This window comes from Eubalaena glacialis, chromosome 7, assembly GCF_028564815.1.
Source record: "Eubalaena glacialis isolate mEubGla1 chromosome 7, mEubGla1.1.hap2.+ XY, whole genome shotgun sequence".
Lineage (NCBI taxonomy): Eukaryota > Metazoa > Chordata > Mammalia > Artiodactyla > Balaenidae > Eubalaena > Eubalaena glacialis.
The window spans coordinates 40,955,413-40,980,743 of NC_083722.1; the positions used below are offsets into that span (position 1 = coordinate 40,955,413).

Below are 25,331 nucleotides of genomic sequence, written 5' to 3' on the forward strand. Positions count from 1 at the left end.
GGAAGGGCCTTTACCCAACACCACAGACGGCGGGCACTGAAAGAGAAGATTACTTTCCACTGGACCCCCTCTTCCACACATTCCCACAGTCCCGCCACTAGTGAGGCTCTGGTGAGTGCTGTCTTGGGGGATACGGATGGGCAGGGAGGTCCTTGATGGTGCCTGAGCGAGGGGAGAGAGGGTCTCACGGCCACAGGACCTGTTCAAACCATGGGGGACCAAGGGGATGGGCCTCATCTCTGTCCAGGACCCCATGACTAGGGGTCCGCTCTGCAGAGATGCCGGTGCGTCTGTGTGTGTCTGTGCTTTGGGAAGGGGGGAGAGGGATGTTGGCACAGTTCAGCAACATAGAAATTCTGTCATACGCTCTTCCCCCGTCTCTCCCCCCCTCTCCCTAGAGTCATTCCTACCCTCTGCTTCCTAGGATGTTCTGGAGTCTGGAACTTTGGCTCCTGCATGAAGGTGGGAGGGCCGAGGCAAGCCGGGACTGTAGGGGAAGCTGTGGGGTCAGGTGCAGAGGTTGCAGCCATCCTTTCCACGCCACTCTGGGTTTAACCCTTCACAGAGGCAGCTGTCCCAGGAGAACTGGGCAGCATGGGCCCTGGGAACAGCATTTCTTGTCCCAGCAGCCCTACCCTTCCGCCTGAGAGGGGCCACAGGGCTAGATGATGTCAGCACCTACAGGCAGCGGCTGGGGCCTGGGTGTGGGCGCCCCCAATGGAGGGAGGGTGTGGACGTAGGCCATCAGAGATGTGTCACCACCGGGGGCCTCCAGTGCCCTGGGCAGTGGCAGAGTCTTTAGGGTCACCCCCCCCAATGGGCTCTTCTGCCCCCGCCCCCCTCCAGTAAAACAGACTTGAACTTGAGCCTGCCAGGGTCCTCAGACTCTCTGGAGGCCTTGAAAACATCCATGGTGTGCCCCTCCCCAGGGATTCAGATCCCACAGGGCAAGACCTGGGCTTCTTCAGTTTTTAAAAGCTACTGGTTTATTTTTTAGCCTTTTTACTATGAAAGACTCTAAGCCTACAGGAAAAAATAGAGGGAATGACACAATGAAATTTGCATAACCTGAGTCTGGATTTTCACAGTTGTTTGAGTTTTGCCATATTTGCTTCCCTGTATCTCTAAGGCTAAAGTATTTTGCAGTAATCTATGGACATCACCGCACTCCCCTCAAAGACCTCAGTACAGGTCCTTACATAACCCCAGTGCCTTACCCCACTGACAAGATCATTAGCTCTCCAAAGACAGCCACATCCAGGCCACATTCCAATTTCCCCAATTGCCCCCTAAATAGTTTTTAATGCTTTGGACCAGGATCCAATCAGGGGGGATCAGGTCAGTGTGTCTTCTGAGCCTCTTTCAATCTGGTAGCATCTCTGCCAACCTCCACTCTCCGCTCCCCCATTCTCCCCCCACCACAATGACTTGCTGAATTGAAAGGCCAGCTGTCCCATAGGAGGGTAAGAATAGGGCTGGGTCAGCAGCTCTCAGTACAGAGAGGGAAACTGAGTCCTGGAGAGGAAGGGACGGGGAGTCTAGGCAGAATCGCGTCTCCTAGCCCCACTGTGCAGTTTTCCTGCACCCTTGCCCCGTAGTGTTCCCACAAAGCCGGCTCCTTATCAGGGATCTGAGAAACTCCTCTTCTGCAAAGGGGCTGTGGTCCCTGGGGCCGTCCCAGTGCTCTGTCCCAGGGCATCCTGGGGGCGGCAGGCCGGGCTGAGCCCACCCATGGCCAGCAGCCTGCCCCTGCTTTCTCCTGCTCTGAGCAGAGTCCCTAAAGAAATCCTTCCCATGCGGTTGCTATCTTGTTCATCAGTGGCCGCAAGGGGACAGCAATCAACTTTGTGAGCATCAAGCATCGGCTTGTTCAGGGACCTGGGGGTGGGGGGAGGCTGGCCCAGATGGCCAACGAAGGGACTGTGGGGTCCACCCACCCCCAGGGGAGGAGCTGGTGGGTTGTAGATGCTGAAGACCACTTCCGCTCTGCTCAGATGGACCCTCCATCACCCTCGCCCCACCTCCTCGGCAAGCCCCCGTCTCCGGTTTTGGGGTCCCTCCCCTGTGAATCGAACCAGGCACCCCACTCCTCAAAGTGTGCCTCACCCATGTCAGGAAGCTCCCCGGCCCCTGCCAGACAACCTTTAGAAAAAGCAGGTAGGTGACAGGAAGAGAAGGGAACGTGGGGGACGTCCACCTTGATGGTAACTTCTAAGCTCTTTAAAAACAGCCATCTGGGAAAGGCAGGGGCACTTCAGCCACCGTCCAGGCTCTCTGAAGACAGGCCTGGCAAACCCAGGGCAGCTGGGGAAAGCGGCCCCTGATCGCTGGGCCAAGGTGCTTGCTGGCCCGAGGGCGTCCTCTCTGGGAGGTTCTGGCCCGTCTGCTGCTGCCCTCTGCTGGACAAAGGCTCACCCTTCAGACTTGACCAGCTCAGCCCTGTGGCCTGCGGTGACCACACACTCCCAGACAGACAGACAGACACACACACACACACACACACACACACACGTTTCTCCACCCCACTATTGTGTTTTGACCTTAAAAACTGTTTCTTCTTAGAGTCCTAAAGATGCCATACTAACCACTGGCAAGACCGTCTCTCTCTGGCTCATAAGGCAGGTGGCTGGTCATATGACTTAGAGAAAGGTGTGAGGAAGGATATCAGAAGCTGGGAAATGTGCAGGTCTGGATGTTTAGCAGTATCCAAGACCCTGGGCACAGCTTCCAGGCGGAGAGGTCCCCAGGAGCCAAGCCTGTCTGGGAGGGGCTGTTGGAGTGGTTCCCGGCCACGGCCAGGGGGGCCCAAGGTCCCAAGGTGCTGTCATGAGGTCTGGCTCTGTCGGAGTTGGGAAGGGAGAAGCCCTCCCCCGGAGCAGCCCTCCCCCGGAGCAGCCCTTCCGGGGCGCTCGGCTTTTGAGTCATTTTTACACCATGCGTCTCCCGCCCTGACAGCAAGCTCAGAACATCACTGCTGCGGCTAAGGACATTTGTCAGGAGCTGAAGGGCTTCTAAACTAATAATCGCTGTATTAAAATCGCATTTGGTCCTCAAGCTGGAGGAACATTGGAAGATTTTAAATGTTAAGAGAAAAGGAGAGGGGGAAAAAAAACCTTCCCTCAAAGGATAACATCGGCTTGGAAAGAAGTCAGGAATATGAAGTATTGCTCTGTGATTCTGGAAATCAAGCCTTCCCCAGGAAATAGATGTTCTCCAAAGCCTCATCTTTCAGCCATGGCTGAGAAGGTGATGTGTGAATTCCCCCAGCGTTCAGTATTGATCCTACCGGGCCGGGACTGAGCACATGGAGGGGCTCACCACCCCACAGCCCTTGAGTCATTCATAGGATAGATTTTAAAACTTGATTTTTTTTCCCCCCAGAAAATAATCTTGAGACTTCCAGGCCCTGATGGCCCCAGATGATACACAGCCCTCTGCCATGTGAGAAACTCCAAAATTCTCCTGCCCATTACGACCTCAGCAGTTTTAAATGGTTTTCTGATCCTCTCGTCTCTAATAGATTAAAAAATGCTCCCTTGGGCATCACAGATACACTGAACGGTACTTGTACCAAACCTCTGGCTCTGAGCTACCTGCAAAACGTACCTAAGAGCTTCAGAGGCGAGAGGGCAGGCCATAAACCATGCTGCTTCTGAGTCTGCAGCCCAACACATTTTATTTTGCAGTCTTCTTTCGCTGCAAGTGGTTTCTCAATTATCTCCTCCCCAGAACGTACCCCTCCCCCTTGGATATACTGGGATGCGGGCCCGAAGGCTTCCACACCTTGGCGATCTCAGGCAACCCCCCTCCTGCCTAGACTGATGAGGGGGCCAGACAGGCACCTCCTGTCCACGTGGCCCGACCTCCTCTGCACCCACTCCGTGCCCAGACCCCCAGCAGCATTCACCTCGGCCTCCCCACTCAACCCTCCCTCTAGTCCCGTCTCCCTGCCTGTCCTTGCCTTTCCCTGTTGCTCCCTGCACACACACGCCCCCAAAAAGGCCTTCCTCAAGTTCCCCTAGGCTGAGCCTCCATCTCTCCCATATCAGACCCCTTCCTGGACCCCTCACTCCACCCGTCTTGGCCGACAGCAGTATCTCTTCTAACCTTTTCAACTAGGACTCATTTTTCAACATAATTTGTTCCCTATGAGTCCCCCTGCAATACTCATTAGACTTTTAGTATCTGTTGATTGAGAAAACAGATGATGATTTAAAAAACTACTAGGAACGCAATAACACCTTTAAATGAATTTGTATTTTGGTAAACACCAAAGCATTTAGATACATTTGAGAAATGATCGAGCTCCGTGGGTATTACTTTTCTAGTCTGCAAATAATGCTGGTGGTGGTGACGTGGCTTTCAGTCAGGGCTCAAGAGACCCACGGATGGGAACCCTCCACCCACGGCACGTGAATCCACATTACCCCCCCAGGGTGGCGCTCCCGCCGCCCAGTCAAGGACAAGTCTCCCGTTCCTGATGTGCACAGCTGAGACACACAGCATAGAGAGGGCCTCAGACAGGACCCTGGCCCCCACTTAGGGCTCAGGACTCCCAGAGGGAGCCAGAGCGGCCGCCCCTCCCTTACAAAGGAGACCGCATGTTGGGGGCAGAACAGGCATCGGCTTTAGAATGAGACAGACTCACTGTGGCTGAATCCCAGCACCAGTGCTCACTGGCTCTGGACCCCGGGAAAGCGCTTCTACTTGCCTCCATCTGAAAATTATTCTCCTGAGAAACAGAGATGGGCATTGTAAGGCCAGTGGTCCATAGTAGATGCTTCATAGGAGTAACTATGATCGTAGAGGATATATTTGTGCAATGAAATATTTGAGTGCCTGAGGTTGCTCCATACAGGGTATCCGGCTGTGAGTTGGTGAATTAGTCAGGAAGGACTAGGTTGAGCTGCATAACAAAATACCCCCAAACCTCAGTGCCTAATATAGCCCAGATTTCTTTCTCTGTCATGCATAGTCACTCAGGAAGTGACTGTGCTTCCAAAATCACCTTGGCCAGGGAAAGAGAATTTAGGGCACTGCTTTCTCTAAAAGCTCCCACCAGAAGTGGCATATGTCACTCCCTTCCAAGCGATGTCGGCCAAAGAAAATCACACTTTGGCCAACGTACCTTCAAAGGGAAGTGAAATCATACCACATTCCCATAGGAAAAACCAGAATATTTGTGAACAGTCTTGACAATAACCACAGTCAACCAACTAGTTTCCAGATATAAGGAGCTGACAGCCTCTGATAAGATAGAGATCATGACTCGTTTAGTCCAAACTGAACCCTTACAAGTTTGATTTGTGGTTTCACCTGCCACCTTCCCTAAAATGGGAGAGGCGAGTTCTAAAAGAGGTGTATCTTCTGTAATTTTTAATGAACTCTGGTTTAGCCTGTGGGGAGAAGTTGTATATACAGAAAGGATCTCAGGAAGAGGAACTAAAATGTGCCGACTGGTGGTGACGAGCCACAGTGCCTTCATCCACCTCAGCTTGATGGGTGACATCTGTCACTGTGCCTGACGTCACTGGTACTGTCATCTGTCCCCACTCTGGGAGCCAAATACAACTGCAGGCCCTGCTGTCCATAACCCTCCTTTCAAACCAGGGAGTGTCTTGCAACCCAGCGCAGGCTGGCTGTCACTCAGGCCCCGCAGGGCTGCACTGACACAGACGGTCCAGGGCCTTATTTAACAACCAGCTCGATTGCCGGGCCCCATCAGAGAAATTAGCCCTTGAGTCTCCTGGGGTGAGGCCCAGAGTCATTTCATTCAGGACATGACCCAATGACAGGGCAGGAGGACACAGGGATCTGGGGGCATTTGACCACTTTTCCCGGGGGAGGGGGCACTAGGCTGAGCTCCTCTGGCTGGGAGCAACTCATCCTCCTCCCTCCCTCCTTCATCCTTCCTCCCAATTCTCCCTCCCCAAGGAGCACTAGGGAAGGATGCTGGCCAAGGGGTCTGGGCTGTGGGTCTGCGGGAGGAGGCATGGGCAGGAGAGAGGGACATTTGTCTCCCTTCAAAGCACTAAAGGGAGCCCTTCAGTGTGTCAGAGGGGGTGTGAGATCCTGTCTCTGGCGACCGCCTCACCTGCCTTCCCAGCACCCAAGCTGAGTCACAGGGGTCAGTCCTGAGAACAGCCCACACAGTGACAAAGCTCAAGTGGTAGAGACGCTTGGGAAGAGGACTCCCCAAAGGAGGGCTGTGCATTCTGTCATCTGAGCGTCCTGACAAGGCTGTGGCAATGGGCGGTAAATCAAGACTCAAACGGTTACCCACTTCATCCCATGGGCCTCAGCAAGCTGGTGGGGATGCCCGGAACGGACCCGGGCACCTGACTCCTTGCCCAGTGCTTTTGGGAAACAGAACGGGGCCCAGAGTCATTGCTCAAAGACCAAGGCTTGGGTCAATGAAAGAAGTGCCTGCGTGTGGCAAAAGGAAGGTCTGGGCTAAGAAAGGTCTGTCAACCTGAATTATTCATCTGGGACTTGGCAGGAAGGATGGGACAAATGGAGGCCTTCTCTAGCTCAATCCCACAGCAACAGACAGGAAACCTCAGCTTCCTTGGGAATCCAAGGTCAGCATCAGTGCCAAGGGGAAGCTGCAGAGTGCTTCTCCGAGCAGCAGCCAAACCCACCTGTCTGCCTCAGGCAGGTACCCCGGGGGCTGAAGCCACTGCCCATCCGTCCTCCTTCCGCCCCTTCCCACAACCTGCCTCAGAACCTCAGGCCACACAGCTCAGGAGCTGGAGGACCTTCAGATATCCCCTAAGCTACACCCTAAGATGACCCGTGAGCGGAAGGGCCTCAGTTTCCCCAGATTCAAGTCCAGCTTTTTTAAAAGTACAAACTGGTTACCCAGCAGACACCCCACCACTGCCAACCCACACCAAGTCTGGGGCAGGAGAGTTTACGTTGCTGTGTGTGAGCCGTCTCGGAGGCCTGGGGTCTTCTGGCTGATCCTGGCTCCCCGAGAAGGTTTGGCCAGGGCTCCTGAGAACGTCTGACCCTGGGGATGGCAAGGATGGGAGGGGGAGGCGCTAGGAATGACAGTGCCTCTTGGGTCTGGCTGACACCCCCCCAGGCAGAAAGCCCCAAGAAGGTCAATACCAAGGCCCAGCTCCAGGGGGGCCTCACCTGATCCCTCCCGATGGTTTCTGCAGCAGTATGGATCCCAGCCACCACTAGGACATGCACTCACTGTCATCAGGTAGCGGGAGGGCAGGCCAGGGGGCATCAGGGTAGGAGAAACCAGGCCTGGGGACAAGAAAACCTGAGTCCCTGTCCCAGCACAGCCAGTGACTTGCGGGTGACTTTGGCCAAGCCCCAGCCTCCTTGGGGCTCAGTTTCCTGACTCTCAAAGTAGAGAAACAGCAGCCCCCAACCCCTCTGCATCATGGCAGGTAAGCGTGCTCTGAGCTAGTGTGCCTGGGTTCAAATCCCTGTTGTCCCCCTAATAGCTGGGTACACACAGGCAAGTTACTTAACCTCGTTGTGCCTCATTTTCCTCATCTGTAAAATGGGGCCGATAACTAATTACCTCATAGGGCGGTTGTGAGGCTTACATGGGTTCATCTATGTAAAACTCCTGGAACGCTGCCTGGCTGTGTGTTTGTTACCATTTATTGTTATTTTCTCCCCATGCCACCACTGGTAGGTGACATCCATGTCCTTAGAGCTCCTCGGGGGGACAGGGGGTGTGGGGAAAGAAGGGCAGTGGGCCGCCCAGCAGAGCAGCATGAGGGCCTGGACGCCGCCAAAGCTGGGCTTGCAAAGGTGAGGCCAGGTCTGGTTAGCGTCAGGCGCTGGTGAGACAGCGTGGTGGATGGGGCCTTGGCTCCTTCCAGGAGCGGCTGTAAATGAACTTTACAACCTGGCTGTCCCTCTGCTTACCAGAAGTGCCTCTTCCTCCCTGACCCGGGGACAGGTGAGCTGGCAAAAGCTGACACACAAGTGAGCCTGGCCAGAGGAGAGGTGTCGGGCTGCCTTGGTTTTTCTCTTCCTTCCTCCTTCCTGCTTCGGCCAAGTTTGCAAGGAGGATTGGGTTTGCCAAGGAACTGGGATGTCTTGTCTGATAACCAGACTGAAGGTATCAACTCATCCTAGGGCTGATTCCCGATTTTCCTCGCATCTAGATGCCTCCCAACTTCTTTCCTCAGCTCCTGGGGGCAGATCCCAAGCAGGGCTCACCTCTGGATGGTCTCAGAGCAGGGCTGGGGGGAGCCCCTCGCCATCAGGCCCCAGTCCTCCTCGCCCCAAGGCCTCGCCCCAGCACCCCCAGCCTCCCCAGTCATGCTTCAGCCACGCATCCGGCAAAGCAAATGCACACACCAGGTAGAAGTCACCCCCTTTCCCTTCCTAAAGGGGAGCTCTATGGCCTGCCAAATAGTAGCCAATTCGGGAGCGGCGCCGTGGAGGGGAGTGTCGGGCCGGGCTGAGGCTTTCAACTCCTCCTTGTGCTGGAGGTCCAGGTGGGTGGTGGGAGCTTCTCTGAGCTGGAGTCCTGAACCAATTGACAGGTACTGCTGTGTGTGGAGCCAGCCAGCCATGCCCATGGTTTAAACTGAAGGTCAACAGAGGGTTAATCACGCCCAGCGCTGCCTAGCCTAGTTGCATCCTTGGCCGGCCGGGAGTCCAGCAGAGGAGAGAGTATTAATAACTCCGTGGTGACGGGCACCGCTGCGGGAATGTCCTCTCGAACCAGATGAATAAAACCACAAGAGCCTCCCCTTGCAGTGTCTCCTTGGCACTCTCCTGAGACAAAGTCAGGATGTCTTTAGGGGCCATGTTTCCAGCCCAGAGTTCCAGCATTTGCCTGAGGTCCGGCAGGCCTGCTCTCAGGGAGGGTGAAGGATGCACACATGGTGGGGGACCAGACGAGGAGCCCCCGCTTAACTTCTGCCTGTGCTCCTGGCCTGAGGTGGGCCCCAGCAAGCCATCGAAGGCCTTGCTTTCCTCATTTGCAAGCAGCAGTGATAAAGCCGGCCCTCCCAGGGCTGGTAGGAAAATATGACCACCATGGCAATAATGCTAGAAATAATCATGATAAATCACATTTATTGAGCACTTAGCTCCGGGCACTGGGCTAACCTTTTCATGGGCTTATATCTCAGTTCTGAACTCTAAGTCCACGAGATGGGTATCATAATTATCGTGTTCTACAGACGGGGAAACTGAGGCCCAGAGAGGTTTAGTAACTTCCCCAGGTCACACAGCAATGATGTTGTGGAGCCATGACGGTGCACAGCAGGTGTATATGCAATATCAAAACGAAGCATTCCTGTACCCCTCCAGCCCTTGCAGGATGGTGAGTCCCCACCAGCAGGGACTCTGCTCTCTTCTCGTTGGGTTGGGATCAAAGTTCCCAAAGGAAGGCAGGCAACGGGACATGAGAAGTTCAGACATACTCACTGCACTCTGAAAACTTACAGTTTTAGGTATTGTTTTTTGTTTTTTGAACGTTTTAATATTAAAATTCAAAAGGCACAGAATGGTATTTAGTGAAAAGTCTCCATCTCAGCCCTGCTCCCCAGAGGCAGTAACTGTTACCAGTTGCTTGTAACAGATTATTCCAGAAGAAATCGATGCCTATTTACAGTCTTGTTTAACTACCTGGGGGTCGTGGCTGGCGACTTCAAGTGTTGCCCCCACCAGCACACCACCTCCCTCACATCCTTTCCCTTCCTCCTCTGCTTTCCAAGGAACGCCGCCAAGAGCCCTCAGCCAGGAAGACACCTGTGCTATGACAGCGATAAAGGCCAAGAAGGAGAAAGTTGAGGACTGCTGACAGCCCTGCCTTCTGTCTGGGAGCTGCTACCTCGACCTGGGCCCTCCCTCTTCTTGTGGATTTGCGGGTTGCCCCCTTCCCACGCTGAAGCATGGTGGTGCAGGACAGCATGGACGCCCCTGGCGTGCCCCTGGAGCCCTTCCTGCACCAGGTCGGAGGTCACCTGAGCGTACTAAAGTATGATGAGCACACGGTGTGCAAGCCCCTCATCTCCCAGGAGCAGAGGTTCTACGAGTCCCTGCCACTGGCTATGAAGCGCTTCACTCCGCAGTACAAAGGTAAGTGTCTGGGGCCAGCATGGGGCAGGCGCACACACCTGCCACCTCCTCAAGCACAGTGGTGTGTTGAAGTGTTGCCATGGAGACCTGCCCCTCTCCACAGCCCAGCTGGCCTTCACAGCCCCAGTTTCTCCGAACTCTTTGAGCCTCCAGGCCTGGAGTGTTATGCCATTTGGCGTCCTACAAATTAGCTCAAGCCACCAGGCTTCGAGGAATTGAGAATGGGATAAAGTGATTCCCCAGCCCCACCCCGCCCTGATGGGGCATCCTGGTCTGTGCTTTGGGAGTGCCATGCCTGGGTCCTATGACTGTGGTTGGCAAACACAGGACAGGTGGAGACCTCCTTCACCTCCCTCAGGTGACCCAGGTGCATGGCAGGAGCCTCGGGTCTGAGACAGGTTATGGAGGGGCTGGTTCACAGTGTGTTTGGGAAACCAGAATTCCCACCCTCACCCAGGGGCAAAGCCGGGGCGTTTCCACGGTGTAGCTGGGGAAACGGTGCACGGAGCAGTGTGTGTTCTGGATCTGAGCACAGAGCGGGTTCTGGGGAAGGCTGGCGAGGGAGGGCTGCTGTTTGCTGGCCTCCGGACAGGGTCACTCTGTGGGCTGCCAGCATCCGCAGGGCAGGCTGTTTTGTTCACATCCAGCCTTCGGTAAAAGCGGTTCACAGGGCTCAAGGCAGGACTCTGCCAGCCGCGGGCCCACAAAGGGATACATACTCAGAGAAAAGACCTCCTTTAGAGGATTTTAGACCTCTAATAAGTCAGTTAAAAATTTACCTGCATTTCAGTGATGTGGATAACTGGGAAGGATGGGGCCTGTCTTCATCGGTGTTTCTCAAAGTGGGATCCAGGATCAACCAACTTTACCAGAATTGCTGGTGTGTGTGTGTGTGTGTGTGTGTGTGTGTGTGTGTGTGTGTGTGTGTTTAAATGCAGGCTCCCAGGCCCCATTCAAGACCTCTGAATCAGAATCCCTGGGGTCAGGGCCCAGGAATCTGTATTCAGCATGCTCCAGATTCAGACCCACTGAGAGGGGCCCAAGGCCTTGAGCCCTGGGCATTGCTTCAGTCATGGGCTGCCAGCACTTCTGAGAGTCTGAGATAAGACAAATGAGAGACAGGGGTGGATGGCTGGTGTACAGCCTTTGCAGGCCTCCCCAGGGGCCCTCTGGGGCCGCAGGCCGGTGTTGCCCATCAGCTGTGGATCACTGCCCATCTTGTCCGAGCACCCACTGGAACTAACATCTGGCCCTTCACAACTGAACTCAAGCCAGCAAAGGGGCGGCAGGATCTCGGGTGGGGTGGCCTCCTGCCCGCAGCATTTCACGCTGGTTCGACACAGCTCTGGAGCTGATACAGGCTGCCAGGGCAGCCCCAGGCAGAGCGGGGAAGTGAAAGAGGCCGGTGGGTTTCCAGGACCACATCCCGGTGCCCTCCCCGTTCCCTGTCTGCACGAGCCATCCCCCATTTCGGGGTGGGGGGGCGCGGGTGGGTTAGGACCGCACCACTCTGGGGCGTCTTGGGCACTGTCGACTCTCCAGACCCCTCTTCTGCCCTGCTTCCCTCTCAGGTTGGGCTCATCCTGGTATCACCCGCCTTGGGGCCCTGCTAACTTGATAGATTAATTTGAGTCATCACTTCATGCATCAGTCTTTGCCTTGGGGCTTCATTCAGGAGATGATGTTTGCAAACAAGTCGGGAGGGGCCGGGTCAGGGAACCACAGGACATCTCTCAGGTGAGACCACACAGCCTGGCTGAGGGGGAGGGGGAGGCAGAGCCCATGGGCTGGCGTGACACCCAAACAGGAAGTTTCGATGATGCAGAAGCACTGATTCCCTCACCTGCCCGAACACGATCCACGTGGTGCCAGCATCCAGGCACCACCCAAGGAAACGTACATCTGAGGAGACACTAGAAAGGGCCCAGAACTGGGACCCTCAAGCCCTCAGACGCCAGGGGCAGGGAGCTGAAGTCAGGTTTGGGATGGGAAAGGGTCCCTCGAAGGACCTCAGGCTGTGCGGGCATCTTGTTTCACCAGAAAAGAAAAGTAATATCGGCCAACCCTTAGTGTTCACTCAGTGCCAGACACACTGGAAGCAGTTTCCATGACTGACTCGTTTAATCCTGACAACAGTCCTCTGAGGAAGGTACTTCTATCATCCCCATTTCACAGGTGAGCAAACTGAGGCACAGAGAGGTTACCCAACTTGCCTCAGGCCACACAGCTAGTGAGGCAGAGCCAGAATTCAAGTTTGGCTCCCAAGTGTGGGTTCTCGGCCCCCCAGGCCGGCTCCACCCGTGACTATCTATCACTGAAGAGACAACTCCTCAGATGCCAGTGCTCAGGGGTCACCCAGCCCAACGTGGGAGGGGATGTGACTTGCCCAGGGTCACTCAGCTAGTGACCTCAGGTCAGGGGAACTCGAACACCCACAAAGCTGCCACAGGGGTCTCCTTTTTCTTTCTGGTGGGAACAACCCAGAAAGAAGGGCTGTTCCTGACGTGGCCGCCACATGCCCCGGAGCCCACCCTCTTCCTTCTCACTCCCAGCACGGTGATGGCAGCGGACTGCTGGGCAGGCACGTCGTTCCAAAGGGCAGCCTCCCTGTGCCAGGAGCTCATCCTGGACCCTTTGCTGGGTTCCTTGGGCATGACAGCATCTTGAGACTGTGTCCCTCTGCCTCCCAGTCTGGCCGTCGGCTTTGGGTGAGTGAGGACATACTCCTAGGTCAAGTTGGTAGTGGATGAGCCAGATTCATATTACAGACAGTGGCAAATAAATGTTCTCATGAGCTTAAAAATAAATACATGACAGAATATTCACGGAAGCTGCTCGGCCAAATCGAAATTGCTGAGATGCTCTGGGCACGTCAGCCAAGGCAGTGAGCACTCATGTCTGCCCAGCTGACACGGTCACAATGGAGGTGCTTGGGGGGCTGGTGAGCAGGCAGACAGGGCCGGGGTCCCCCACTCTCCTGGCCAGGCAGGGGCAGCAGAGTGTTGGGAGCCTGTGGGCCACCAAGTCCCCATGGACACCCAAGGCAAGCTGGAGGCCAGGCTGGAGCCAACAAGGCTTTTGACTAAAAGAACAATCCAAGCCCCAGGGAGTCTGGATTCAACTGACTTGCTGCTCTTGTCAAGGGCAGGCAACCTGAGATTGTTTGCAAGGCCGCTATGTGCTATGGTCCCAGGTTTCAGAGGGATGGGCTAGGCTGAGCCGAGAGTGTGTGAGAGAGGGAGGAAGACAGACCATCGGAGACACAGAGCCAGGGAGAGGCACACAGGGAGACAGAGTGGGAAGGCAGAGACATGGAGTCTGGCTGGGTAGCTCTGACAATATGAGAAATAGAAAAGACTTTCGGATCTTACTGGTTTGGGGTTATTTGCACCTCTGCTTGCCTCCATCTATTTAGACACTCAGAACGAATGAGATGAGACAAGAGCTGGAGCCTGGAGAAGCGGGTGAAGGTCACATTTCTTGTCCCTCCAGGGAGGCCTCTTGGGCCCAGGGCTCCCCAGGACCGTGGTTTCTGGCAGGCCTGTCACCTTCGCCTCACAAGTGGGAAAGGCCAGGCGGCCGCCGGATGGTAACTTGAACTTAACGAGATCCAAAAGGGCCTTGCCTTTGGCCAGCACCCCTTCCTGCCTCCCCAGGAGCCAGGAGGCTCCAAGCCCCCCAAGGACAAACACAGAGGCCAGCCAGCTCCCCTTCCTCTCACAACTGGGGGGTAGGTTCTGGGGCCTGGGGGTGGTTCCCAGGTCAGTCCTCCTCCCTGGAACAAGCACAGCGACCCTCCCGCCGAGAAGTCAAGGCTGGAAATGAAACACCGTATCCTTGGGCTTCTTGCCACTTCCGGCCCTCGGCACTGACGGCCCTCTCACGAGGTGGTGGCATCGTAGCCTCTCCGTTCGCTCCTGTGGAACAGAATGACCAGAACAAATGTGACTGGGGACACAGCAGGAGTGTGCCTCATCCACACACGGATAAACATAGCGTGATGACACAGGAGTCTCCCGATTAAGTCCCAGGCTCAGTGTGACAGCCTGTTCCGTCTCCCATATTCACGGCTGGCGTGGCCTTCATCCCTTACCAACTGTGTGACCTTGGGTGAGTTATCAATCTCTTTGAGCCTCAGTGACCACAGTCAAGTGCCTTGCAGGCTTAGTGATCAACAAAATGCACATAATGCTGGCACACAGTAGGTGTTAAAGACCAGGCAGTGGTTATTACTACTGTACTTGTGTCCCTGACCTGCCATCAGCCCCCTGCTCTCATGAGCAGGACAGCCCTGGTGGGCTCGGTCTAGGGATGCAGGCTACTGTCCAAGTAAACTACAGAATGCCAGGTTCAAGTGCGCTGTTATGGTTACTATCATGATTACTTCACGGGACACTGGGGCCTGGGATGATCTAAGGAAAAGCAGAGTTTTTCAAGGAACTGGAGGGAACCGAAGGTCACGCTCAGGCTGCAGAATTAGGGCACTGGGAACCTGAGATGACAGGCCTGGCCCAGGGAGACCACTGAGCTAGGCACAGACGGGCCTGGAGCATGACTCGCTGAATTATAGAGCAGCCCTGAAAATGGGTGTCTGCTCTGAGCAGCCCAGGAGGGCCGGGCAGGGCCGCACGAGGGGAAATCAGCTGCTCTGGCTGCTGGTTCAGCAGAAATGACCACTTAAACGCTGAGAAGGTGACCAAGTGGCCGGGGGAGGAAAGCAACACCTGGGAGGATGTGACCACAGACAACCCTCCCATCTGTCAGGGTCCCAGCGGAAAAAGAGCAGTACATGCCAAGGGAGTTAAATAAAGAGAATTTTTCAAGGGACTATTCACAGAATTGCACACAGGATTAAGGGAACAACTGGGGAGACTTCCCTGGCGGTCCAGGAATTAGGATTCCATGCTTCCACTGCAGGGGGCACGGGTTCAGTCCCTGGTTGGGGAACTAAGATCCCACATGCCATGCAGCGCTGCCAAAAAAAAAAAAAGGAAATAACTGGGGATGGTGAGGCAACCAGGGGGCAGCAAGACTGGAAGTCTGTAACCACCCCCAGGCCTGAAGGGCCGAGGTGAGGGCACGGTGGAGCTGAGCAAGAGGGAGGCTGCAGAGAAACACAGCCACGGCAGAGCCACGCCGCAGCAGGGAGGGAACAAGTGGGATAAAGCCCCAACCTTTCTCCTCCCCTCCCCCCATCTCCAGCCAGTGTCCCTCATTGGCCCAACTGTCAGGCAAAGGAGCCATTGGTGCGTGCCAGAGTCAGCCCCCAGGCACAAGATGGATGGAGAACGGGTTGGTAGGAGAAGGAGCAAAGAGAGGGTCCTCACGGCATCAGCTGCAGGAAGAACAGGGAACAAAGGACTCTGTAGAGATCCGGTTCTCTCAAAAACATTTGTGTGGCCGTCTCCTGGGCCACGACCATGAGTATCTTCCACCTTCACCAGAATTCTGGCGAGGCTGGGCACCCACAGAGGGAGGGCTGGACCCTGCTACCAGAGCGAGAAGTCCAAAGAAGACCACAGAGCCATTAATGTACAGGCCAGAGCCAATGACCTGACCTGGTCAGTGTCCTAAAGGAGAAGCTCGGCTAGCACATGGGTTCAGTGGGTGTCCTCACATCCTTCGCTATCACAGCCAGTGACTGGAGTAGGATGTCATGCCTGGATTACAAACACCGGTGGTTAGGAGGTACCATTGGAGAAATCTCACACGCCTTCTGTTTTCTATCAAAGAACCACATTCTGTCCATAATCTTCATGTGCTGTGCGTCTAACCAAAGGCAATGGCGAATGTCAATGTGAAAGCCAGGGATGGGGAGAGGATGAACGAAGGGGCAACCAGAGCACCAGGAGGCTGTTAGAGGAAGGCTTCCTGGAAGAAGCTGCTCAGATACAGGTTAACAGAGGGGAGAGCCAGGGTGTCAAAGGAGGCAGAGGACAAGGGGCAGGAATGAGAGGAGCCCCCGACTTTCCTCACTACCACTCAGAGGCGGGGGCCCTCTTTGCAGAGGACCAGCTCAGATGCCCCCAGGTTGGGTCCGGGTGGGGTGCTGCGGGGTGCCTGGGTGGTGTGCTTGCGCACAGAGGAGTGGGGATATGAGGGCGAAATGTACGCGGCTGCTTTGTTTCAAGCATGAAGGGGCAGGGAGAGGTGACGAAGCAGAAGCTGTGCCAACATCCGTACGAGGCCGTTTTCTGCAGGCTCCGCAGCTCTGGGCTCATTCTGGAACAGGATTGGGTTCAGGCCAGTCCCCATAGCTCTTCCTTGAGAGACGAGTTGGGGAAGGGGGGCGGTTGACCACTGCCATTAAACTATAGTTCAAAAGGACATCACACTGCCTCCACTCCGTAAATGTCATCTGCTTTCTCCACCCCTCCCCTTCTGCAGGCACCATCACTGTGCACCTCCGGAAAGACAGCCGAGGCCATCTCAGCCTCGTTGCCAACCCACTGAAGGAGAGCCGGGGGCCCTTCAAGGTCTCCACGGAGTCGGCGGCCGTGGCCATATGGCAGACCCTCCAGCAGACCACCAGCGGCGGCGGTGCCCTCTCCCTCCCCCAGTGGCAGCACACCCAGCGGGCACACTCACTCAGGGAGAGGTGAGGGCCACTTGGCAGGATGACAGAACCCGGGCAGCACGTCCCTAGCAGGGACCAGCATTGCTCCCACCTGTGCCCAGGCCGATGGCTCCCCATTAGGGCCAGAACCAAGAAAAGGAGAAATTCAGATGAAGGCTCTGTCTAGAATAAGCCACGTGACCAAAAAAAAAAAAAGGAATGCATTTTCTTTGGTGCCACTTCTAGAGGGAGGATTTCAATGCATTTCATCTTGGAAGTGGATGCACAAGCCGAGTCCTATACAGAGCCGACATTCGGTGTATATTTGTTTCATTAAATACCTGTTTCACTGAGACGATGAGGTGTCTCTGGAGGGGGAAAAGGTGCAGAGCAGAAACCCCAGAATAGTTGACATAAAGGAAAAGTGTGGCTAATGCCTCTCTTAAATCATCTTCCTTAGCGGTCGAGACGGGACGAGGAGAGAGGTCAATTGCAGGGCTCCGTGGGACCCTGGAGACTCAGGCGGCTCAGGACGCCCAAGGTCCTTGGAGAGTTCTCAGATTAGCTGACCTTTCTCAGATGAAAAGGATCCCTGGGGATTTTTTAAACACTTATGGGAAACAAAAGGGAGCTAATACAATGAAAGTACCTCCCTTCCCCAAGGATCTAATTAAGCCTCCTGGCTTGGCGTCAGGAAGCAGTGCATATTATCTCCATGTTACAGACGGGGAAGCCAAGATGCAGAGGGCAGGAGAGGGTGGACCAAGGACCTATGATTCTTCCCCCCATGGCATCTGAAGCCACAGTAACAGCCTAACCCCCAGCCTTCTCATTCCAGGCAGGGTCGCTGCCTCTATACTGTGTTGCTTCCATAGAGAGGTAATGACCCAGGTCATTTACAAGTGAATTTAAACCGCCTCAGCCCCCTGAGGAGGTGACATGCTCCGGTGAGTTATTCCGGACTTTAGAAAGACCCCTGCGAGGCCTGCAGCGTGGCCTGATCTGGTGCCCCGGGGCCTGAGCAGGGCCGGCAGGGCACTCCGAGGTCCTGCAGGCATCCTGAGAGTAGCCAGGGAGAGTCCACATCAGGGTGTAGCCAGGGAGAGTCCACATCAGGGTCCAGCCAGGAGAGCCCAGCCAGTCACAGGGGCCCTGACTGTCGTGTGCTCCCCTCACCCGCAGCCCAGCCACAGCGCTCCTGAGGTCCGAGCTCCACCTCAAGGCCCAGGTCCCCTCCCTGGTGGAGGATGTGAAAGGGAACCAGACAGAGAGGAGAAGCTTTAACCCGTGGGGCCTGCACTGCCACCAGGCCCACCTGAGCCGCCTGTGCACTGAGTACCCTGAGAACAAGAGGCACCGTATCCTTGCCCATGACCCGCCCGCCCGCCCAGCCACCACTGTGCACGGTGCTGTCAGGGGCGCGGGGCGGTGAAGGGGGTGATAGACAGACGTTTGGGGGCAGGGCCAAGGGAGGTGTGGGTAGGGAGAGAGAGCCTGATGTGAGGGAGAGTGGGAGGCACAAGCCCTCCAACCTGGGACCTAGGAGAAAGCAGATCTCTCCAAAAGAAAAACCAGAGGCTGGGGAAGGAGGACTGGGGGAAAAGCTGAACAGAGTGCCCCTGTTTGGGCCACTGGCTGTGTCTCTGCCACCTGGGCAGTGGGGATGGGCAGGGCTGGGGTCGCTGTGGGCAGATAGGAAAGATGACTTCCACGCTGGGTGGGGGTAGGGGTGTGGGTTCAAAGGGTGGGAGGGTCCCTGCACCCAACCTCCCTTTTACACCTCCCACAAACTCAGAGAGCAAATTCAGGCTTGAAATGCCCCCCTTTTGTCACCTCTGGCTCCTTCCCGCAAACGCAAACCGGTGGCTGGTTTCTCTGTATTTACTAAGCCACATCTGCAACCCTCATCCGTAAGAAGCTTTTGCAGGATAATTACTCCGCTGAAATTAATATTCCTGCAACTCATCTCCGAAGCTAACATCAACCCACTTCTCCCAAAAGGTATTGGCCCATTCAGTGACTCGAGGTTTTAGCATTATGATTTTCTGCCATAAAATGTAAATTGGGCATGGCCTGCCAGGGATTTCACTCCTGCATTTAAATTACAACCTCAGAGCAAAAAGGAAAAGAAAAAGAAGCTCACATCCTCATCAACTCCCCCTAAATGAATGGACTTATGAAAGCAGCCTGCAAAGTTAATACCTTGAAATCTTCATAGCAACTGACAGGCTGGTCTGTAATGAAAGAAATGGGAGTGAAGGGATGAGGCTCAGAGGAGGGAATCTCCAGCCAGCTTCAGAGGCCTGCTAACCGCCTCCTGTGGGGCAGTGGCTTTTATGTCCTCAGAAGCCTTCCTTAAAGTAGCATGACCAGGGTTCCTGCTGCTGGAAAACGTCGTGTCACAGTACAAGCATCCCTGCATCTTAGACCTGAAGATGGGGACCCGGCAGCACGGGGACGATGCGTCGGAGGAGAAGAAGGCCCGCCACATGAGGAAGTGTGCACGGAGCACCTCGGCCTGCCTGGGCGCGCGCATCTGCGGCATGCAGGTAGGTGGGGGACATCTGTGGGGCTGGGCATCCTGGCATGTCCGCTAGGGACAAGGATGTCTCCCATCCAGATGCTGCTGCCCCCCGCAGGACCCTTCACTTTGTGGGAGCAACAGAGACGGCGGCCAAGCACCTCTTTCACCAAGAAAACGCGTATCCTGGTCTAGGACACACTGGGTTTTTTAAAGAGCGCCTTTCAGGATAGTGATATCAAAACCCCACCATTTTGGGGGAATGTAAATTGGTGCAGCCACTCTGGAAAACAGTATGGAGGTTCCTCAAAAAACTGAAAATAGAATTGCCATATGAAAAAAAAAAAAGAATTGCTATATGATCCAGCAATCCCACTCCTGGGCATATATCTGGACAAAACTGTAATTCAAAAAGATACATGCACCCCTATGTGCATAGCAGCACTATTTACAATAGCCAAGACATGGAAAGAACCTAAATGTCCATCGACAGATGAGTGGATAAAGAAGATGTGGTATATATATATATACAGTGGAATACTACTCAGCCATAATAAGAGTGAAATAATGCCATTTGCAGCAACACAGATGGACCTAGAGATTATCATACTAAGTGAAGTAAGTCAGACAGAGAAAGACAAATACCATATGATATCACTTATATGTGGAATCTAAAATATGACACAAATGAACTTCTATGAAACAGAAACAGACTCACATAGAGAACACACTGTGGTTGCCAAGGGGGAGGGGGTGGGGGGAGGGATATATTGGGAATTTGGGATGAGCAGATGCAAACTATTATACATAGGATGGATAAACAACAAGGTCCTACTGTATAGCACAGGGAACTATATTCAATATCCTGTGATAAACGATAATGGAAAAGAATATATACAACTGAATCCCTTTGCTGTACAGAAGAAATTAACACAACATTGTAAATCAACTGTATATCAACAAAATTTAAGAAACCACTATTTTTAAACTCATCTCAGGGTCTCTGGCAGTTGGAACTTTCCACGTGACCACGTTGGTCCTGCCCATGTTGAGAGCAGACCTTTGATGACAGTGTGTGAGCAGGTCTGGGAGAAAACTGAGAGAAAGCTTCTCTGTGTGCTCCGTTGGTTCCTCGTTCTCTTGAACCATGAAGCTGAACCCTCTCCTTCTCAGATGCTGGCAGGCAATCTGCTCTTTGAATCCTTATTAGCCATTCCCTGTTCTTTCTCTGCCTTTTCTGCTTCTGCTTGCTACCTCTTCTCGTTAACAAAGTGGGAAGGTCATAACCTGCAAAGCCCAGTAAAGGAATGGTTAATTTTTTATTGCCCCGACTCCACACTTCATTTTTGCTGTTCTGATGTGGTTTATAGCCAGGGCTGCAGGAGAACAGGAGGAAATAAACTTTCTCCAGTGGTTCACTCTTAGAGTCTATCTACTCAAAGCAAAACCAGACACGGATTTGACGGTAATCGTTATCGCTTTCCTTAATTGAAACTGCCACCCCTTGAAGCTGGAAGTTGAGTCTATAAATGTGTGGCACAGATGTCCCTAGGAAGGCTTGGAATGCAGTCCTCAAGAGAATGGAGTGTGACAATTTGTGGAGTACATGGAATCTCTCTCTGGACCTCAAACCTTCTGAAATTGATCTGATTTATTTAGAAAGAGATGCCTGTCGTGTGCTTAGGATGGTTAATTGTAGCAGCTGATCTCCAGCCCTCCAAAGGCAACACCAAGTCTATGGTATCTTTCTGATTTTTTTTTTTTTTTTCTCAATTCCTGTTTTCTGTAAACATATCATGTAATCTGAAGGCAGGGAAGACCTGAGAAACTGTCTTGGTCAGGTACGGGCAGCCCTTCCCAGGTGTGCCAGGCAGAGGTGTGCCAACTCACCCTCTGGCCATGCCAGCCACTGACCTCCATTCAGCCTCTGCCTGCCTCTGCCATCTGAATGAAATGGGAGCAGCTGCCACTGTCTCCCCCATCAGCATCTCTCCTCCATCTGCTCCCTTCCGGTGGCCAAGACATGACAGGGGAGGGGAGAAGAGCTGATGATAAGGAGAGGAGGCACCAGCCCCACAGAGCTGCTGTGAACCTTCCCTGCTCCATCCAGGCTCCCCTCAACCTCACTGGCTGCCTGAAAACTCCATCCACACCTGATCTAGCCTGTCTTTTCATCTCCAAACAATTCACCCCACTCTACCCCCAGAGCCATTACGGTTTTCTTAGAATCTGCAGAGAAAGGACTTCATAAACTTTGTTGGGGGAAATTTTAATCTACTTGGCTTTCCAAGGCCATTGGCTGTGATTTCAGATTCCCACTAAAGCTTTCTCGCTTGGGTTTGCTAATATTTAAAGAGGGCCAGAAGCCAGGGTTTAAATCATGGTTTGGAGGTTGACATTGGAAATTCACAAGAAAGGAGATCCATACCTTTTCCTGGTGGGCGGAGGGTCACCTTCATAGGATGAAGGATCTTTAGACCTTGGATTCCTATTAAAGGCTTGCACAGAAAGCATTTTAAAATGTAAAAGTTACACTGGTGCTTGATGAAAGATCATCTTGCCAGTCATTGCAGCCACTCTTGCCCTGCATCTCTAGAAATCTGTTTATATATTAGGTAGATTGTGATGCTGCCACTGTAGCAGATGTGATTTTTTTTGTTTGTTTGCAATTCTTCACATTTTCTATCTTCTTTTTAATGTAAGGTTTATCAAACCGATAAGAAGCACTTTCTCTTCAAAGACAAGTACTATGGAAGAAAACTCTCAGTGGAGGGCTTCAGACAAGCGCTTTATCAGTTCCTGCACGATGGGACCCGGTTCCGGACGGAGCTGCTAGAGCCCATCCAGCGCCAGCTCCAGGCCCTCCTCTCAGTCATTAGGAGCCAGAGTTCATACCGGTTCTACTCCAGCTCTCTCCTCATCATATATGATGGGCAGGAGACTCTGCAGACGCCCCACGGCAGCAATGTTGTCAAAGTTGACATCCGGATGATCGACTTTGCTCACACAACCTACAAAGGCTCCTGGAATGAACACACCACCTACGATGGACCAGATCCAGGCTACATCTTTGGCCTGGAAAACCTCATCCAGATCTTGCAGGATATTCAAGAAGGAGAATGAGACTTGTTGGGCCCATCCAGATTTTTCTGGAGGATAGCTCTCCAAAGGGGCCTGTTGGTAGCTAGGGTAGTCTACACGCCCCTGAGATGTATCTGTAATAATTATATCTACATTCAAAAGCCATCTCTATACATGGCAGGCTATACTAACAGCTGCTAAGGAAACCAGCTCTGGAGGTGATTCACGTACCCTGGCATCTTGCACTCATGCCAGTCATCGTAGGCTGCACAGCAGGATGAAATGGTGCCTTTCTGGAGTAAAGGGTGTGGTGCAGAGGAGTTAGAGGCCAGCATTACAGTGAGATTCTGGAGTATTTGCATTTAAAGATGCTTTCTTGTTGTCATGCTGCAGTCTCACAAGCTGTAAGGCAAAAAAAAAAAAAAAAAAAAAACCTTACTTGAGGAAGCCTGGAAGAATGAGTTCCCTGGTTATCGTTTTTCTGCTCACATGGGCTGCTGGCTCCCAGGGCAGACAGAGCTAACGAATGTCTCTTACCTTCCTCAGAGGCACTGTTGGTGGGGCAGGGTGAACTGGGACAGATCTGCCCATCTCACCAGGTTTGTCCCCAGGTTCTGAATGGACAAGGACAATCCCAGACACAGTACTGGCAAACCAAGACCCCAGCTTCCCCATTTTGGCCTGTGGAGAGGTGGGTCCTATGGGAAGTGATGATTTTTTCAGATTCTGACCATGAAATGCAGCTTCTGGTAGGGGTGAACTGCGCATAAGGAAGATGTAAACTTCTACTCTCCGCTTTCTATTTATTTATTTAGGGGGTGGGTGGGGGAGTCAGAAGAGAGGAGCCTGGAGGACCCAGGAAACCAGGCAATGTTTACCAGATGGGTGGACAAGTGTAAATACAGAACTGAGAGCAAATGGTTCTAATTAATTCCTTCTTCTGCAGTGTGGAAACCTATTATAATGCCCTCGAGTCAAGCACTGAGATACATTACCCAATTAGGAAAATAAATTTGTTAATAAAATTGCTGAGGTTACCAGTGATTATTTGGTGTGCATTATTACCCTTTCTGTTTGTTGATTCTGATCATCATACTGTATGGTAATTCCAAATTATGGGTGATTAAAGTATACACAGCAAGAACACTTCACTGATTTCCTGCAATCCTTCGGGGAACCTGGGTGAGAAATGGTAGCTAATAAAATATCTGCGTGTATCACAAGGCGGGCACCAGACCTGAGAAGTAAGTGGTCCTTTCATGTGAACCTTATACAGCGCAAAATGAAACCATTTTTGTATTCTCATAGCTAATTACCATCAACTTTCAAACATCCGCACCAAAAAAAAAAAAAAAAAAAAAAAAATCCACACCAATAGAAGGAAAGAGTGCCTGACAATAAAAACTCTTGGTTTAATTTTAGTTTACATTATATGGATTTCCGAGCAAGGTAACTTGCCTACTCATGTTTGGCCAAGGTAAAGATGTGACTGATTTGCATGCCCTGTGTCCATGGTGGAGAATTGAGTCAAAGTACACTGAGTGGCAAAAGGAAGTCAGCCGAAAACAAAATATTTGCTAATGATGAAAGGGAGTCCGATATACTGCTTTTTCTGGGCCACTTCCTTGCTTGAGAACCTGGTACCACATCAACCAAGTCCAAAGCTCCCTGGCTGAGCTTCTGATTTCTGTCCCCATTCTCTGCCTTTTGTACTGTGGGAGCTGCCTGAGGCTGAGGGGAACGTCAGCTGGAATCTAAGTCTTTTAGGACTGGCCACCCATGTGGCTAACCATGCTGCAACTGCTCTCCGTGGCTGGCTCCTTCTTCCTGCCGATGTGATGACCCGCTACCCTTTTACCCCATGGTGCCCTTCACGGGCGGCCTTCTTCCTCCTCTGCAAATCTTTCGAGGCTCAGCCCAAATGATTCTCTCCTCCTCCTGAAGATGTCACCAACAATAGTGCAGTTTGTTGCAAGGGATAAAGTTGGCTACCGTTTTAGACTGTTCTTCCTAGACTCCTGGACTCAGAGGGGCAACTGTGGTCTGGAAGCTTGTGTGAGGCTTTGCAGATTCAGCAACTTGGCTGAATGGGTCCACCCAAGTATTGCAAATCTGGGTAGAGGGAGAAGAACAGAAAGATTCAGAGAGAAGCGAAGGTGATGGGTGTGTATGTGTCTGCTCTCCAATCTGGGTTTACTGAAAAATGGCAAAAGGGTGAGGGAGCCCCAGGTATCCAGCAATCGGCAAGCGCATCCCTGTCCTGCTCAGCTGTTCCCTGCTAATCTCTTTGCTAAGTGCTATGGATGATCCAGCTCTTGGGAGCTTAGATTCTAGTTGAGGACGCAAGAAAAACACAAATGAACTGACCACAAACCACACAGTACCTACCCAATGATACAGCGGATTAATCCACACGGTACAGATGATCAATCCTGTAATAAAGTTGAACAGGTCTGTGGAGAGCTGAGTCATCACGGAAACTTGGAGGAGGTGAGACTTCATCTGGGCCATGAAAGGTGACAGGAGTGGGAAGGGGCTGGGGCATTGGTGAGGGGTGGGTAGTGGAAGGACGGAAAAATCCAGCAGGCTCGTGAGTCTGTTGACAGACCAGCCCAGTCAGAGTGGGGGTTTTGTGGCTGGAAGTAGAAGTGAACAGAAAGATGGAGTGAGCCCAGATGGTGGAGACCCTTGGAAATCTGGCCAATTATCTCATTCATTTGTTCACAATTTCATTCATCTGTCCTTCCTTCCCTCCATTCATCCACCCAACAGATATTTTCCAAGTGCCTGGTACATGCTGCACAGTGCCAGGGCCTTATAGGAAACCAGGAAGTGTGAGGATTGTGATGTTATCCTTAAGAACCTTATGACTTAATGAGAGAGTAAAGACCCTCATGTGAAAATATCACGGGTGCTTCAACAGGCGATGGGGGCCGTTTGCTTAGCAGTGCAGAGTGCTACACAGGAGAGCAGAGGCAGTGAGGACTCCCTGCCACATGGGGTGATCACAGAGGTGAAGCTGAGCCTTGAAAGGGAGGCAGGTCTGAAAGGTGATCAAGAAGGGCGGGTGTTCCAGGAAAAGGATCAACAACCACAGGAACAGGG

General features: G+C 53.0%; 1 protein-coding gene across 1 annotated transcript; it reads left to right on the plus strand.

Annotated features, from left to right (window-relative positions):
* The first annotated feature begins 9,881 nt into the window (after positions 1-9,881).
* On the plus strand, positions 9,882-22,268 carry IP6K3 (inositol hexakisphosphate kinase 3). Its single transcript, XM_061196386.1, has 5 exons — positions 9,882-10,068; positions 16,456-16,666; positions 17,807-17,982; positions 18,998-19,173; positions 21,849-22,268. The coding sequence occupies exons 1-5, from the start codon at positions 9,882-9,884 to the stop codon at positions 22,266-22,268; spliced, it is 1,170 nt and encodes a 389-aa protein (XP_061052369.1).
* The last annotated feature ends 3,063 nt before the right edge of the window (positions 22,269-25,331 follow it).

Excerpts from the sequence above, each read along its gene's own strand:
- IP6K3 (XM_061196386.1), top strand. The coding sequence starts at position 9,882 with ATGGTGGTGCAGGACAGCATGGACGCCCCTGGCGTGCCCCTGGAGCCC. Across the intron at positions 17,983-18,997 it reads CCCTGAGAACAAGAGGCACC|GGTTCCTGCTGCTGGAAAAC; the intron begins GTATCCTTGCCC and ends TAGCATGACCAG. Across the intron at positions 19,174-21,848 it reads CGCGCATCTGCGGCATGCAG|GTTTATCAAACCGATAAGAA; the intron begins GTAGGTGGGGGA and ends TTTTAATGTAAG.